The 17,040-nt window shown below is 41.0% G+C and overlaps 1 protein-coding gene across 7 annotated transcripts in view; it reads left to right on the top strand.

Annotated features, from left to right (window-relative positions):
* MAP3K13 (mitogen-activated protein kinase kinase kinase 13) overlaps nucleotides 1-17,040 on the top strand; it is a 79,201-nt gene that overhangs the window by 46,470 nt on the left and 15,691 nt on the right. For 5 of the 7 annotated variants that reach the window (XM_082221768.1, XM_082221763.1, XM_082221769.1 and 2 more), the window contains exons 3-7: nucleotides 12,164-12,738; nucleotides 13,827-14,010; nucleotides 15,560-15,751; nucleotides 15,870-16,028; nucleotides 16,203-16,361. In XM_082221768.1, the coding sequence (XP_082077894.1) occupies nucleotides 12,237-12,738; nucleotides 13,827-14,010; nucleotides 15,560-15,751; nucleotides 15,870-16,028; nucleotides 16,203-16,361 (1,196 nt within the window). In that variant the 5' untranslated portion in view covers nucleotides 12,164-12,236. Of the gene's footprint in view, nucleotides 1-4,017; nucleotides 4,153-5,064; nucleotides 5,293-12,163; nucleotides 12,739-13,826; nucleotides 14,011-15,559; nucleotides 15,752-15,869; nucleotides 16,029-16,202; nucleotides 16,362-17,040 lie in introns of all 7 variants that reach the window. The other 2 variants (XM_082221764.1, XM_082221765.1) reach the window with 2 other exon arrangements.

The raw sequence follows: 17,040 nt of genomic DNA, 5'->3' as shown, positions 1-17,040 counted from the left end.
GGCGCGGATGCAGCATTGCAAAAATAAAAAAACCCCGACGCAGCCCTACCTGGGGGGCAGCCTCCGCCTCCGCGGGGATCCCCGGGCTCCATCCTGCCGCCCGATCTCCGCGGGGGCGCAGGCAGGCTGCGCGGGGTCTGCGCGGAAGAGCCCCAGCCCGCCCGGCCGCTGCCGCTGCGCTCATTCCATGGCCGGGAGAAGAGCGCTTCAAACAAAACGCCCGGCCCGCCAGGCCACGCTGGGAAACGTAGTTCGCGCACCCCGCGCGGGTGCGGAGCCCAAGGGCGAGGGGACTACAGATCCCGGCAGCCCCCGCGCCGGGGACGGAGGGGGAGAGGCCGGGTGCAAGGATGGAGGGATGGGTGGGCGAGCAAGTGAGTGAGTGGCAGCTGCCAAGCCTTGGCCGAGAGCCAGGAAGGGCCTCTCCGGAGGAGGAGACGCAGAGCGGGAGGGAGGGAGGGAACTCCAGGGGTCATCTAGTGACGGTGCCCCAATCGAAAATTTGACTTTTTTTAAAAAAAAATTTTTTAATTTTTCCCGCGGCACACCAGGCAACATCTCGCGGCACACTAGTGTGCCGCGGAACAGTGGTTGGGAAACACTGCCTTAAGGAATGTGTCATTGGTTGCTAACTAAACTCTATACAGTGGTACCTCGGGTTACATACGCTTCAGGTTACACACTCCACTAAGCCAGAAATAGTGCTTCAGGATAAGAACAGAAATCGTGCTCTGGCGGCGTGGGAGCAGCAGGAGGTCCCATTAGCTAAAGTGATGCTTCAGGTTAAGAACAGTTTCAGGTTAAGAACAGACCTCCGGAACAAATTAAGTACTTAACCCGAGGTACCACTGTAGTAGGCCTGGGTGATGTATTAATACATTGCCCAGGGCCAGTTTGGACACCAGAGTGTGATGGCGTCTTCACCCGGCCATATATAATGGGTGGGACTTGCTTGCACCTGACTCCCTCCATGCCCCTGTCCAAACCCAAGCAAACTATGCCTATGAATTGTGTGGGTAGCATGGTGGAGCCTAACTACTGAAGTACAAGCCCTGAGCAGAAAAAAGAGCGGAAAGCTTTCACATAAGGAAGTAAAATTCCTGGGCTTACCTTGTGTTCTTTGATCTGTCTCTTAAGTGTGTTGAATTCAACCTTTTGAGTACGTAGAGATAAGCCCTTATCAACCAGCAGTTAAAATAACAAACCCTCCCACCTTGCTGAGTTGGACAGAAACTCCCCAAGGCTTCTGGGCTAGAGTAAATGTGTACAAATGTTATACCAGTCAGCCTTGATGGGGACAAAGTTTACATACTGAAGAGATCCACTGCAACAAAAGTTTTGCATTGTTTTATGTAGTCCAATGCAGTTTAAAGTGAGTATTTTAAATTAAAATACTTAGTTTTTAACTCAATAGATTTATCTAGAGTGAGATCCATTTCCTGCTAGCAAATGATGCACATTAAAGTAATTGTAAATACACATAATGACTTCTGTGGAGGGTAGAAGAGGTGAGTGAGTGGGTTTTCCTATTGTCTGCTGTGAATGAGAAAAGTGTCTCATGCACTCTGAATTCAGTCTGCCATAACTAGCAATGGGACCATAGTAGAAAGAATAAATATTGGCAGTACAAGCTTTAAATTTTTATTCTCTTAAAAAATTAGCAAATGTTTTATAAAGCTATTGAATTTTTTCTTCCCAGTAGTTGGACATCTGTTTTATAGAACTTTTCAGTCATATTATTTATGAACATTTATATTTATAATCGGTTCTCTCTTTTCTGGGGGGGGGGGGACGCTGAGGTACACATACCCCTAAACATTTTGTGAATCTAAGTTTGGCCTTTTTGAGGGGCAGTAGCGCTGTGGGTAAAAGCCTCAGCGCCTAGGGCTTGCCGATCAAAAGGTCGGCGGGTCGAATCCCCGCGGTGGGGTGCGCTCCCGTTGCTCGGTCCCAGCACCTGCCAACCTAGCAGTTCGAAAGCACCCCCGGGTGCAAGTAGATAAATAGGGACCGCTTACTAGCGGGAAGGTAAACGGCGTTTCCGTGTGCGGCTCTGGCTCACCAGAGCAGCGATGTCACGCTGGCCACGTGACCCGGAAGTGTCTCCGGACAGCGCTGGCCCCCGGCCTCTTGAGTGGGATGGGCGCACAACCCTAGAGTCTGTCAAGACTGGCCCGTACGGGCAGGGGTACCTTTACCTTTATTTCAATATGAGTAGAAAAATGAGGGTATCCCTAAACATTTTTTTAAGAAAAAAGCACTGTTTATAATGAACCATTCCGAAATCCCCCGCACTGTGAATATAGTTTTCTTTGTTCAAGATACTTGTATATGATATTCTAATCTCAGTTATATTTTAGTTCCTTAGTTCAAATAATAAAATCCTTTATTCCTAATTTAATATATCTTGACTCTTGCACTTGTTAAGCACACACCTCTCCAACTGAAATAAAAGCAAACTAATTCACCTGTCACCTAATTGTTTCTCTCTCTCTCTATGTCATTGAGTTTCAATTGTCTATATATTTGTTAAACATTTGGATGGGTGGATCAGTTTTTGTTTGAGCACAATTTACTATCTTTTAAGGGAAATATTGTATTTGTTGGAAAATACACTATTTTGAGAAGTTCTGATAACATTTTTTTTTTAAAAAAAATTGTAGTCAGAACTTGGGATTTTACAGACCCAAATATTAAGGATTGCCTAACCACTAGAAAGAAGGTTGCCCTAGGTCTGGAATGTACCTTATCATTCCTGAGTTGCAGCATTCCTCTGATGTCAAGTACAGTGGTACCTTGGGTTACAAACGCTTCGGGTTACAAACTCCGCTAACCTGGAAGTAGTACCTTGGGTTACAAACTTTGCCCCAGGATGAGAACGGAAATCGTGCGGCGGTGGCAGCGAGAGGCCCCATTAGTGAAAGCGCGCCTCAGGTTAAGAACGGTTTCAGCTTAAGAACGGACCTCCGGAATGAATTAAGTTTGTAACCCAAGGTACCACTGTAGAGTCCTACATGTTTTGATTTTGTCATGACAGTTGATAAGTTCATTGATAGAGCCTAAAGCAGGAGTCATGTTTTGAAGAATGCCCTAGATTGGTAAAATACAAGAAGAAATTAGTGTGTACTGATGGACCTCTCTATAAATTGACCTGGGTGTCTCCAGAGGAGATGGCAGAGCTGAAACCTGACACTGCATTTTCAAGAATCTGATTATGATTTGGTTCACATGTAATGTAGACCTAAACCATGGGTTGGCACAAGCGCACAGGCTCCCCAAAGGCAGATTGTAGTTCCTTTGCTTCTCCTCTGGCCCTGCTGTTGCAGTACTGTGAGCTAAACAATGATTTCATGTAGCATATTGCTGAAACCCGGGCTTATACTTTTTGTGCTCCAGATAAACAATGAACTGGGTTGCAGAAAGATCAGGGGAACAGCAAAGCAGCCACAGTCTCCTCTCTGGGAACTTGCATGTTCCTACTAAGTCATGGTTTGGCTTAGCATCACATGCAAACTGGAACTATAAGTTCTTAATTCAAAATATGGTTTTGGAGTCATAAAGATACTGGTTCAGTTCTGATGTAATACTCATTGTTTGGTGTTTCATGAGCAAGCCTTAGGCTTGTGTACCCCCTTTTCTTGCCCTTTTCTTCTTCTGTACACACTATGTATACACTATTTTTGACAGATCCCAAGTTTTGTTGTGTGGTCCCAAACTATGACTTGGAATTATGTTTGAATAGAGCCAGTGAGACACTGAGCTTGTATATTTCACATAGCTGCAAGGGGACAAGGTTTCTTAAAATATATTTACTAGTTTACAGTATATAGAATCTTATATAATGTAAACATCATAGTTATATTTTGTTGAATTTCATATTGTTGTATTTAGGGAATCCCTTGGATTCGGTTCTCTTTGGAGGACCATGTGAAAAGTATATGCAGAGTCTGGTGCAATTCAAGCCAATACTTTCTTTTAAAAAATCTTATTAGTCTTGTTTTATTTGGCTATTTTCAGATAGAAGAATCCAGTGTTGGAATGCTCTTTGAAGCTGCACTGAGTGTCAGCTTGGTTTATCTACCTTGAAGAGCAAATCAATGCACGGCTTGAAGAGAGGGCATGGAATGTTGCCGTGCCTGGAACAATGATCAGGTACCAGAATGAACCTTAGATTTAGAATGGAAATAATAATAATATGTGACAATTACAGTAGTTTATTTTTTCAACATACAACATGTGAAATGTTAGGGTCTGTATCAATATAACTCTACAATTCTGGAGGAAAGGTGGGATATAAATCTCAATAACAACCAATTGCGTACAGTTCTAACACTTCAAATGTTGTTCTCCTTTGGGAGGAACCGCCATTTTCAAAACAAAGTTCTAGGTTTCTCTATATTTATTGTTTACTGTGTTCCCTTTATTATGCATACAATCCTATATTATTTTCCTTTTATATACTCCTCAGATCTGAGTATAATGTTTAGTTATTAATTTGGGATTGGATACAGATTTAGTTATGCTTGGAGTAGCTCTCCCTGAAACCAATGAGGTTTGTTACGCTAACTTAAATCCCATCGATTTCAGTGGGTCTTCTCTAAGCACGATTAAATTTGGATCCAACCCTTAGTGTCACGGTGTATGCTTGAAGTAATGTAGGTCTCTGGTTGATGTACTAGTTTCCTATAGCAGATATCAAATATTTGATAGGTTTGTCATGCAAGATCTATTCGGGTGGCTGGCTTTGCTGTGATATTGTATGCACTCATCATATAATGAAGGGAGAGAGCTTTTCTGTTTTGCAGCTTTTCTACATGCTGTTCTAATATTCACCTCACGTATCAGCATTGTTTTCATTATCATCTGGTCCCACTTGCCCCACACCCCTCCCAGCTGGCAGGGTCTGTATCATAACCCTTTGATGCTGTGTCGCAGGGGTTTGATTGGTAGCATCTGCCTGCTCTGTGATGAGATTCCTCTGAAGAGAGGCAGGCTGTTGTTGCCTGATTCTGATTGGCTGTCCCACCTGACTCTCCTCTTCTCTTCCCCCCTCCTTTTTCAGAGCACACACCACAGCAGGCTGTATTCTGAAACCTAAAACAGCCCCGTATACATCCATTCATGAATCTGTGACGTCAGTAGTGTCTGTGTTCTCCTTTGCAGCGGGGCTGCAGGATTGTGTGGGTGGAATTTCCTTGCTGTATTTTGCAGATCAGGTTTGGGTTTCGTTTTTCTGCCATCCACATCATAACGCATGAAAATGGAGCAGGATTGTAGAAATTACTCTCCACCGTAAGTATATTAACAAAATCTGTCTTCCTTCAAGGGGCTGCGTTTGCAAAATGACCGATGTTACCTTCCTGCCATTTATTTCAGAGGAGCAGATGGATGGTGCATTTGGGGTGTGAGTGGACTGGAAAAAATGCTGAAAGAGACCATATTAAAGCCAAGAATATTTCTGTTTCTGCCCATCTACTTCTTTGTAGAGCAAACATAGACATGTTTCATTTGCTGTTCTGGAGGTTGTTCTGGAGGTTGTGTAATGGTCCTTCCCTCTTTATAAAATGGGAGAGAATGCATTTCTGTGGCTGTCTGAAAAGGCAGAGATTGCAAATAGCAAGGGGGGAAATTGCAACTGATCTTAAAACAGGAGGCTTCTCCCTCTTCCCACGTCCTTGTGAAAACGTAATCTTCAGTGGTGGTGCAGCTTTTTAATAAAACTTAACATGTTTGTCAATATATTTTGACTGGATTTGGGAACAATTTAGGTCTTAATGAGAAGTTTAATGATTAAATCCTTCCATAGAAATGAAAATGGCTTCTTTTAGCATACAAAAATAATTAGATATAAAGTCCCAATGATTTACTGTTTACTGAGATTATCCTTACCGAGGTATGATTGTCCTGCTTGCTAGTGAAATCAGTGAGAGTTCATACAGAATGGCAATGTATCTTACCCTTGAATCTTGCCCTTTCAGAAATTGCTGAAAAAAAGAAGTACCAGAAGTGACAAAAACAAATGTCAGGCAAATGCCTTGGACCTAATAGTTCTGGCTCCACTTCATTTTTAACCCTCCCATCCTAAGTTACAACATAGTGTTTTCCTGAGTTTGTTGCTGAAATTAGAAATACATGTAAAGCTCTATTTTTGATATTGTGCCTAGAATAAAAGACGAGTGTAACACACACACACACACACACACACACACACAAAGGTGAGAGTAACAAAGCAAGAAAAGTAAAAAAAAAAACCAACAAAAAACCACCCCACAACCCTGGTTTCCTTGTTTGGAAAAAAATGCATCTTACCCTTTCTCTTCACTGGGACATCCACCCCCTTGATACCTGGTTGTCTTTGTTACTTACTTCTTTGTTACTTACTCTCTGGGTTCACATGCCTCTATGTTTCAAAGTACAGTGGTGGAAACTGAATGACAAATTTCTATTCTTACACAATTAACTTAAATCCATTCTTAATTGATGGGGGGGAAACCTTTATGCTTATTTATAGGCATTTAATATTACAACAACTGCTTAATAGTAGGGTTTTTTAAATCTGTGGCTAACTTTTCAGATTGTAATAAGGCTAGTGCAGCTTTGATTTGTGGTTTGTATGTTAATTAATTCCAAAAAGTGAAGCTTGGCATCTTGTTAATCTCTTCAAATGGATTATTGACAAAGAGCATTGCATCTCTTCTGTCTCTTGTGGTCAGCAGAGGTCAAGATTTTCTCTCTTTTGCACTACTTGCCACAGGAAGGGTCAGTTTCCTCCTGTGTGCAGAGTTAAATAGAATTCCTTAAGTATTAAAGTTCATTTTAATAATTCTCAACTACTCCAGAGAAAGTAGATTCAGAGTGTTTACTCTTTTTCTGAGATTTTTCTGATAAATTTCATGTTTATCATCGGAACTGGAAAAAGCATTTAAAATTCTGAGATGTCAGAATAATTTTTTTTAAGCCACCAGCCCATTATGGCATACAGAAATTGCTAAATTAAAATTACAGTTGACCAAATGACTAGGATCTTTCCAACTCTTCTTCCATTGTTTTGCAGATATGCTTTAAGTGAGTTGGTATTAATGAAATATTTGACCATGTTTATAAACTTGTAAGATGTAAGGCTTATTTCATCAATTAAAATTAATTTTGTTGTTCAGCTTGTGGTCCCGGTCAAAATACAAAAATTCTGTTGCATCTTTGGAACTCTTAAGGACCAAAGAAACAGTATTTGTCTTAAGGGTGTTCAGAGTGTCATTAAAAGCTTTAAGAAGAGTAAAAAATAAATTAATAAAATTTTCTGCCTTCAAAAACTCCAGCAACTGTACATGTGGAAATAGGGTACTATTCTATAATTTATTTTAATAGCAATTTTGGGGAGTAGGGGGGCCAAGTGCCCATCAGTTTGGAATCAAAATGGGGCCACTCCAAAAGGAAGGTTGTTGTAGTTCATACTTGGTAGAGTTGCTCCCTATAAGTATATAAGCTTGTAAATTAAAAGGCAAAACAAAAGAAAACAAAAACAACAGCCTGATAAGTTTCACGTGGGTGGGGGGGACTGATAGGAGGGAGGGAAGATAAGGAAATTAGACTGCTTATGCCTTTATCAGATTATACTAACTTTCCCTGGAGTTGGGGTTGGGGGGGGAATACACATTATGAGGTTGAATTCCCCTTTCCTACTCCATAGACTGTCTCTTACTACCTATAGCACCAAACTATAGAATGCTCAAGTTCAGGACTGATGTGTCCAAACCTGAGCCCTCTCACATGATAGGAATATAGGAAGCTGCCTTATACCAAGCCCATCTAGCCTAATATTACAGTGGTACCTCAGGTTAAGTACTTAATTCGTTCTGGAGGTCCGTACTTAACCTGAAACTGTTCTTAACCTGAAGCACCACTTTAGCTAATGGGGCCTCCTCCTGCTGCCGTACTGCCGGAGCCCAATTTCTGTTTTCATCCTGAAGCAAAGCTCTTAACCTGAAGCATTATTTCTGGGTTAGCAGAGTCTGTAACCTGAAGCGTATGTAACCTGAAGTGTATGTAACTTGAGGTACCACTGTATATTGCTGTGAGTGGCAGGCAACTCTCCCAAGATTTCAGGAAGAGGCCTTTCATACCACCTGCTACTTGATCATTTTGGCACTACAGGGGTAGGCATCAGGGTTGAGATAGAAAAAAGTGTCCTTTTTAAAGGCAATAAGAATGGATGAATAAGTACATGTATAAATGCCTTTCCGAAGGAGGAGAATGACTTCAGACAGTATTTTACTATGGCAGGCATCTATTTTCCATACTGTTGTGTGGATTGTTATTTGATGGTGGTATGTGTGGTAGTGAGGAGAAGATGATTGCTTGATGGTTCTGCCTTGGCATCAAAGAATAGGTGTTTGTATGTATGTGTCTCCTCCATGTCTAGGAATTCCCACCTGGGGTAGGGTAGACTACAGTACCATACCCTCCAACATTTCTCTGATGAAAATAGAGACTTCCCATTCCATATTGATAATTTTACTATTTATACCCCACACATCTTACTGAGTTGCACCAACCACTCTGGACAGCTTTCAATATATATAGAAACAGAATTAAACATTAAAAACTTCCCTATATAGGATTGCCTTCAGACGGCTTGGGGGTCGGATAACTCCATACCCTCCAACATTTCTCCAGTGAAAATAGGGACAGCTTAAGGAAAAGTGGGACATTCCAGGATCAAATCAGAAACCAGGACAGCTTCTCTAAATCAGGGATGTTCTTGGAAAATAGGGACACTTGGAGGGTCTGCTGTACATATATATTTCCATATTAGGGCTGGGCGATACATAGTTTTCAACATTGTGATATATTATCCACTAAACATTGTGCTATACCGATATATCACTAGGTTTGAAATAAGGATGTAACTATATAGAGGTGAATGGGGTAATGTCCTAGCGACGTCTACTACTTAGGGGTCTTGAAACTGATACATTTGTACTTACTTTTAAGTATTTTACTTACCTTTAAGTATTGATACAAATGATATTTTATAGTACAGAGCAACGGGGCAGAAGAGATGACCAGCTTCACAGTTCTTCACACACACACACACTGTGATTTGCGATATATTGCCATGCCAAATATTATGAAACTGTTATCATGATGTGAACTTCAGTACATCTCCCAGCTCTATTCCATATCTCATGTATTTATGGTATTTATAACAAAATTCTAAATAAAAGAAACCCAAAAGGTTGTATCTAGTTGTTGCCCTGTTATAAAGGCTTTTGTTCTTGTGAGAGATGTTGACTATTGGAGGAGGAGGGAAAAGCAATATGTTGCTGATTTCTCCCTCTTTCTTCCAGTCCCCAGTGCCCCCTGAAAATCTGTTCTGGACAGTCCACCAACCCTCATAACTGATTTCAGGGGGTCCTGAAGGCTGCAGTGTAAAAGGGACTGGCAAGAACTTCCTTCTTTCCTCTGTAAGTGGGTGTCTCTCTCTGGAGAAACAGCGCTAGGAGGACCATTGTCAAATAGAGAACTGGCATCAAATGGGTTTGATGTCAGTTGGTTAACCAGGCTCTTAAGCAAAGGTTCGATCCTCAATTAGGATTATTGTCAGTAAACCACATTAAACCACAGTTCTCCATTTTGGAAATATTTAGGAACTGGGTTTAATTTAATCAGGTCTGCCACACTTTCAGAAAGGAAAATCCCAAAATATCCTATGTGTTCTATTCAGAAAGAGTTCTGTTTAGGAGATAGTTTGTGGTGAATAGGTTTTGATGGGTGACTTTCACATGCATTATAGCCAATGGCATGCTAAAAAATTACTTGACTCTCTTCCCCCCATTCCCCAACTCAACTATGAAATTAAAAAGAAACTTTTTTTTTGTCATGTTCTGTAAGCTGTATGACAAATTTGCTATCCCACTTAGGCTACTGCAATAAAATGTATAGTGTATATAAATGGAAGTCATGTAAAAAGAGGTATTCTGAGTAGCTTCTGCCAGGAACTTTTATTGGTTTCATATCTTAGTGTGACAACACTAGGAGCTGAAGAGAGCTCTTTCTGCCTGCATAATGGTTATATAGAGAATACAAAGTGGACCCCTTCAGGGAGAAACAGATTAATGAAATGTGTGATAGTGGATTCTCATTTTTATACTATACCTTGTAGTGTAAATATCAGTTCAGTGATATTTCTTTAATAATAATAATAATAATAATAATAATAATAAATGTGCATTTCCTTTTCTAACTTAACTTTAAAAAATACTGTGTTTGATATTACCAGAAGTCATTATGCAACCTTATTTATTTTGTGTGACACTAGATTATGCAATCTAGAGCCATTGGACTGTGAACATGAAAATGCTCTGAATGGAAACAATGCTAAAAATATCTTTTATATCACATGGGAAGATCATACATATAAAATGTATTGTTTACAGAATAAAGGCAACATTTTCTTGGGCAATTGAAACTGAGCTTTTATTTGTGTGAAGGACAGCTTATCTGAGACATATTTTTTCAGACTGGGGGAGCAGAATTCAGCCCTTCTGTCAATTCATGTACAGATATGTAATTAGCTTTGGTTTCTCCAGTGCCAGAACAAAGATGTAAACATTTCTTCTTCTTGCTTGACAGAATTACAAAATAAAAGTTGTATCTGCAAAAGGGGGGCTCCCAGAAGCATAATAGTGGAACATAACATGACAAATTAGAGCAGGAAAGGCACATCTAGATGTGCTCTCAGTGGTGGTTCAGCTCCAGGTTGTGAAGCTCTCCTGTCTTCCAAAATTTGCATATTCCAGACATGCTTTAAGACCTTTCCCCAGGGATGTAAAGTTGATTTCAGCAGTTGTATCTTGAAGACTGGTTTAAAATGTATATTTTTAACATATCTTAACTTTTTTATTAAAAAAATTGTTCTCCAGGTTTATATAGATAAGTGCATAAGGCAAATAAGGTTTCTATCCCTTGTTTTGAATATAAATCACAAACAGCTGCTAAAGATGCAACCACTTTGTAAGGGCATTACATAATATGGAAAGACAGCTATAGTATAACAATACCGTATAGTAAAACATAATTGGAGGAACTGGGTTGTTCATATTCTAGTAAATGCAAGTATCCTGTAAGATCAGCTTACTCAAGTCCAGCTTTTTCTCCACTGTTGGTTTCAGCCTGCTTATTTATATCTGTTGGTTCTCCTTCAGTTCAGCCTGTCTTGTCTTAAGGAACGACTGTGTTCTATGTTAGACTACTCTAAGCTGGGACTAACAACCCAGTAATGGTAAAACAGATAGTTGAACAGAAGATAATTCCTATGTACCTCAGTAATTCACGTTTGTCAGTAACATTTACCTTTAAATGGGTGAAGTTCACACTTGTCCTTGCAATAATGCCTGAGTAAGTCCAAACTCATAGTATCAAACAGTAGCCCAATAGAAATTACCTATTTATAAAACAGGTGTGGGGAACCTTTGACCCTCCAGATATTGCTGAGCTATAACTCCCACTACCCCTGGCTGTTGGCTGTGCTCGCTGGTGGGAGTTGTATCTCAGCAACATCTGGGGTGATTGGGTGTCCAAGACTCCCCACACCTTATATAGAGAGATACAACACAACTTATAGTTTTCCCCTAAATGCACACTTGTTAAAAATTTGCATTACAGTTGGGCACAATTGTTTTGAATGGTTATTATGATAACAAATCCATTTACAAAGTATATCAGCCTTGTTTAACTTTAATTTTAAATACCTAATTCTATATTAATAAAATTGTTATTTTAAGATGCATGGAATGATCCTATTCCAGCTTGGATTTTTCGTGGCAAGCTATGTAAATACTTCAATAGTTTTGTCACATGAGCCTGTTCAGTTTTGATGTCAGGTGGCTTAATGTGACATATGGGCAAAGTACAGCATGCAATATATTGCTGAGAGATTCCACAACTGTGGGAGAACAGTTGTAACTTCAAGCAATTGCTGCTTCTGTTGTTGTATGAAAAGTTCCTTGGGACAGGATAGCCTTTTTGTTAGGAAATGAATCCTTGGGCTTATACTGAAGAACAAATAGGTAGTTTACATCAGTTTATTGTTCATTTAAAATATTTGTCTCCAAATCTAATCAGATATATGATTCTCATAACCTTTCTGTGGTTCCTTTTTCAGGTGTTGTGGCCACTTTCTACACTGGGAGTGAGCACTGGTGTTTGTTAGAGCAATATCTTTGACTGTCAACTCCATGCACACCCACAGTACAATGACCAGTTCTCAGGAGCCCCTGAGCTGGTCTTCCTCTACGACTGTGATCGCCAAGACCCTCAATGAAGATAAAGATTTCGCTAGGATGCATGGGGAACATATACCCAGTGGTCTCCATCCTTCATCTGAGATCATAGAAGACGTACGAGACAAGGGCTTACTTCATAGCAATGCATCAGAGAACATGAGCAGTCCAGTTGCCACAACAGTATTGACCAGTGTAAGTGAGGATTCCAGGGACCAGTTTGAAAACAGCGTGCTACAGTTAACGGAACAGGATGAATTGGAAACTACCGTTCATCAGGGCACCAATGATAGTATACCTGGAGAGACCAACAATGGAACAGAAGATATCAAGATCCAGTTCAACAGATCAAGTAGTGGAAATGGTGGATTTCTTGAAGGACTCTTTGGTTGTTTGAAGCCTGTATGGAATATTATAGGGAAAGCTTACTCCACTGACTACAAGCTGCAGCAACAAGGTAAACCTAAAAAGTCAAACCATGTATTTTTGTGGCTTTAAAAATGTTCTCAGTCATTTATTGGGTCATTTATTGGACACCTGTAGCAGTGGTGTAGGATTGGTTGTCAATGCCCGGGGTGGGTGTGCCGGGCAGGCGCCAGCCCTTGCCACTGCTGCAATCCCACCCCCACCAGAGCAAAGCGGGGCCCTGCTGAGTCGCCTGCCCTCCTGTGCAGGGGGAGATTGAATGGCCGACACTGCGGAGAGGAGCGCCAGACTGGGCTGCACTGGGGTTGCTTGCATGGTTCACGCCCCCACATAAATTGTGCGCCCAGGGCCATGGCCCCCCAGCACCGCCTACACTATGCCCCTGATCTGGGGCATTGTTTTTCTACCCTGGGATGGGAGGGGGGATGTGGGGATGACTGCATGCAAAATCTCTTCCTAGGTGTGGCAAGATCATATTCTTAGTTGTTCCTCAAACCAGATCAAGAAACAAATAGTCTGAGCTCCTTAAAATGTGATTAAAGCAGAACAAATGTGCATTTGTTGTGCATGGAAAAGCTGTGCTTGTGGGGCTGATTTGTGGGGAAGAGCTCCATGTACAGTAGGAATGAATACTCGGAGCTTCTTTGATTAAATGAATGGGGCCCCTCCTGTTTGTACGGAGCTGAAGTTGACTATCACTTGTGCTCTCAAATGTTTGGTGCCCCTTGTAGCATCACCCCTGAGCACCAAAGGCAACTTCAGAGTCAGATATCCCTTACTTTACTGACTTCCAGTCTGGAAGCACTTCCGGTCCAAAGCACCTCTAGGAGTAGACCATTTGGGATATTTAGGTTGAAGAGATACAGTGTTTGTCCTTCTATCTCAGTATCTTTATTATGGGAATGCTCACCTAGTTATTTCCTGGGAAGCTTAACAGCTAATGAAAGCACTAGTGCTTTTTTCCCTTTTAAAATACAATATTATCTAGATGTGAGCATTTTGCATGCTAGCAAAGTTCAACAGGGCATCAGACTACAAAGGGACTAACTGGTTGATTACTCTGAGGCTTGACAAAAGGTAGCTATAGCAGTCAGAATAACAATGCTTGTTTCTTATCAGACACATGGGAAGTTCCTTTTGAGGAGATTTCTGAACTTCAGTGGTTGGGCAGTGGAGCGCAGGGAGCTGTTTTCTTAGGGAAATTCAGAGCAGAGGAGGTGGCCATCAAGAAAGTGAGAGAACAGAGTGAAACGGATATCAAGCACTTGAGGAAGTTGAAGCATCCCAACATCATTGCTTTCAAGTAGGTCATACTTTGATTATCTTGACTCTACAATAATGTTGTTTTTTTGGACTCATATGCTATATGTCTTCATGTCCTGCTAAACTGTGTTGTGGGTGGCACTGTGGTCTAAACCACTGAGCCTCTTGGGCTTGCCAATTGAAAGGTTGGAGGTTTGAATCTGTGCAACGGGGTGAGCTGCCCCAGCTTTTGCTAACCTAGCAGTTCAAAAGCATACCAGTGCAAGTAGATGAATAGGTACCGCCGTGGTGGGAAGGTAAATGGCCTTTCTGTGTGCTCTGGCACTCATTGCAGTGTCCTGTTGTGCCAGAAGCAGTTTAGTCATGCTGGCCACATGACCTAGAAAGCTGCTGTGGACAGACACTGGCTCCCTTGACCTGAAAAATGAGATGAGCGCTGCACCCCATAGTCGCCTTTAACTTAACAGTCAGTGGTCCTTTACCTTAAACTGTGTTCAGGTTACAATGGTCTCCTCCTGTCCTCTAAACAGTAGTTCTAGCTGGAAAGTCTCAACTTCAATATTATTTCTTTAGCCATGCCTGCTGATGGTAAAACAGAATCCTTATATTAATTGACTATCCTCAGATGATCAGATATTGGTGAGTGAACAAGCTGGCAAGTGTCACTTAATAGTTGCCTCCTTTTGTAGTTTCCAAACAAACCAGGATATTAAACCAGCTTTAAACTAAGGCTTCATATCCTTGCTTGTTTGGGAGCCATTAGCCATAGTTTCCCAGTATATAAATGGAAACTGTAGTAAACTGAAACTTCCTCGCTTGCTTCCAGTTCATATGAAGGGAGGAACAAAGTTGCTGTTTATGGATGCATGGTACAGTGGTAACTCTGGTTGCAGACGGGATCCGTTCTGGAGGTCCGTCCGGATCCCTAGGTTTTCGCAACCAGAGAGACCGCTTCTGCGCATGTACGTGTGGCAAAAACCCAGAAATATACTTCTGGTTTTGCCGGTTACGTATCCCAAAGTTTACGTAACTGGAGGGATACATAAGCGGAGGTATGACTGTAGTTGGATAACATGCTTTGTATTCTGTGGAAGCCTGAGTTCTTCCCAATCCATTATTGCAGCAATTTTTAAAATTTTATTTCCCACTCCTTTCTTTGTGAAAACTTTATTGTTATGTGTGGAAAGAGTTTTAATGTGAGTTAATTCAGCAGCATTTCATCCTCCTTATTCTGCCCCAAGACCCTGAATAATAATCAACACTACCTCATGAAATTCAATTTTAGAATGAAATAGAATGTTTAGAATGAAATAGCTCTGGGAAGACATTTCATTATTCCACTTACTATTCTGGTACATATATGACCAATTAATTGGTGGATAAAGTGAAAATAATGTGAATTTATTTGAAGGCTAGAATATGAATATGAATAAATTAAAAGAAAGAGTGATTTGGTCTCAAGGTGAGAAGTACTTTTACTGTCCAAGAGAATTAGCAATGGACAGCACTTTTCATTTTGTTTCACTTGCATGTTCTCATTATTATAATTGTTGTTGTTGTTTTTAATCTATAGTTCTTTTTTATGCCAGGGGCGTTTGTACTCAGGCACCGTGCTACTGTATAATAATGGAGTACTGTGCTCATGGACAGCTGTATGAAGTGTTGCGAGCAGGTAGGAAGGTCACACCTCGCCTGCTTGTGGACTGGTCAACAGGGATTGCTAGTGGAATGAACTATTTACATCTTCATAAAATCATCCACAGAGACCTCAAGTCGCCCAAGTGAGTTGTTAGCATGTGGGGAGTGTAAGACAGAAAATGAGATTTGACCTAAATTGTGCTTGTGAGTTGGAATTACATTCAAACTTTATTCCCCATTTTCCCCTTTTTTTCTTTTCAGTGTATTAGTTACTCACAATGATACAGTAAAAATTTCAGATTTTGGTACTTCTAAAGAACTCAGCGATAAGAGTACAAAAATGTCCTTTGCAGGGACTGTAGCTTGGATGGCGCCAGAGGTGATTCGCAATGAACCTGTCTCTGAAAAGGTGGATATTTGGTGAGTAATGCATTAATAAGTACTTGTCAGTTTCAGTGTTTCCAGCAGAACTTCTGAGACAAATTATGTTCTCATGACTTAGCACCACTAGCAGCTTTGCTTTAGAAGATCTGAGCCTTAACCCCCTTGTTATATACAGTTTTTCTGATTTTCATCTCTCTCATTTTCTATCAGGTCATTTGGAGTAGTATTGTGGGAGCTTCTCACTGGAGAGATTCCATATAAGGATGTCGACTCCTCAGCCATCATCTGGGGGGTAGGCAGTAATAGCTTGCACCTTCCTGTGCCCTCCACTTGTCCAGATGGATTCAAGATCCTTATGAAGCAAACATGGTAAGGGTTGTTCTGTCCACACTGAGCCCAGCTGGTATTGTGCACACTCCTCTTCCACCCCCAGTACAAAACGCCACAGTATGCCCACAAAATGAAAGTGAAGGATGAGATCTCTGTCTGCACTGAGTAGTAAGATACTGGCATTAACACTGTGATACTACAGTCTGTTCTTTTGTAAAGCACAGTTTAGAATAATACATTGGCTTGGGGGGAAACAACTTCTTCAAGTGTATGAACTGATACGAATGCATTATGGTTGCCGCAGACAGTAAGGTAATAAGTAGAAGCCATGCCTGCAAAGGAAGAACGGGGACACACTTCGAATACGCTCCTAATACTTCCTTTGTGACCATATTTCAGCACTTTTTTGAATTTGGTGCCCTTTTCTTTTTCCACCATAATTGTGCCAGTAGCTGGAAAGGAAGGGATGAGAAAGGAGAATAAGCGAAGATGCTTCTGAAATGGATGCGTGGAAAATAACAAAGTGAGAGGATATAGTGTTCATATCTAGCTAATAATCTTTCTACATTAGTGTTACATTGAGGGTTTGGTTTGCCTTGCCAGATATGGGAGGGGGAATAAGGAAACTGACATTTATGTATTCCTGATTGCTGCCGCCTTTGTTTTTCTTTAGGGGGCGGTGGTATTCTAATAGGCAGTGAGAAAGGCCTATTTCAAA

Source organism: Podarcis vaucheri, assembly GCF_965113315.1.
Source record: "Podarcis vaucheri genome assembly, chromosome: 5".
Classification (NCBI taxonomy): domain Eukaryota; kingdom Metazoa; phylum Chordata; class Lepidosauria; order Squamata; family Lacertidae; genus Podarcis; species Podarcis vaucheri.
Note: the sequence above shows the minus strand (reverse complement) of the source record. Positions and strands in the feature narration are given on the sequence as shown.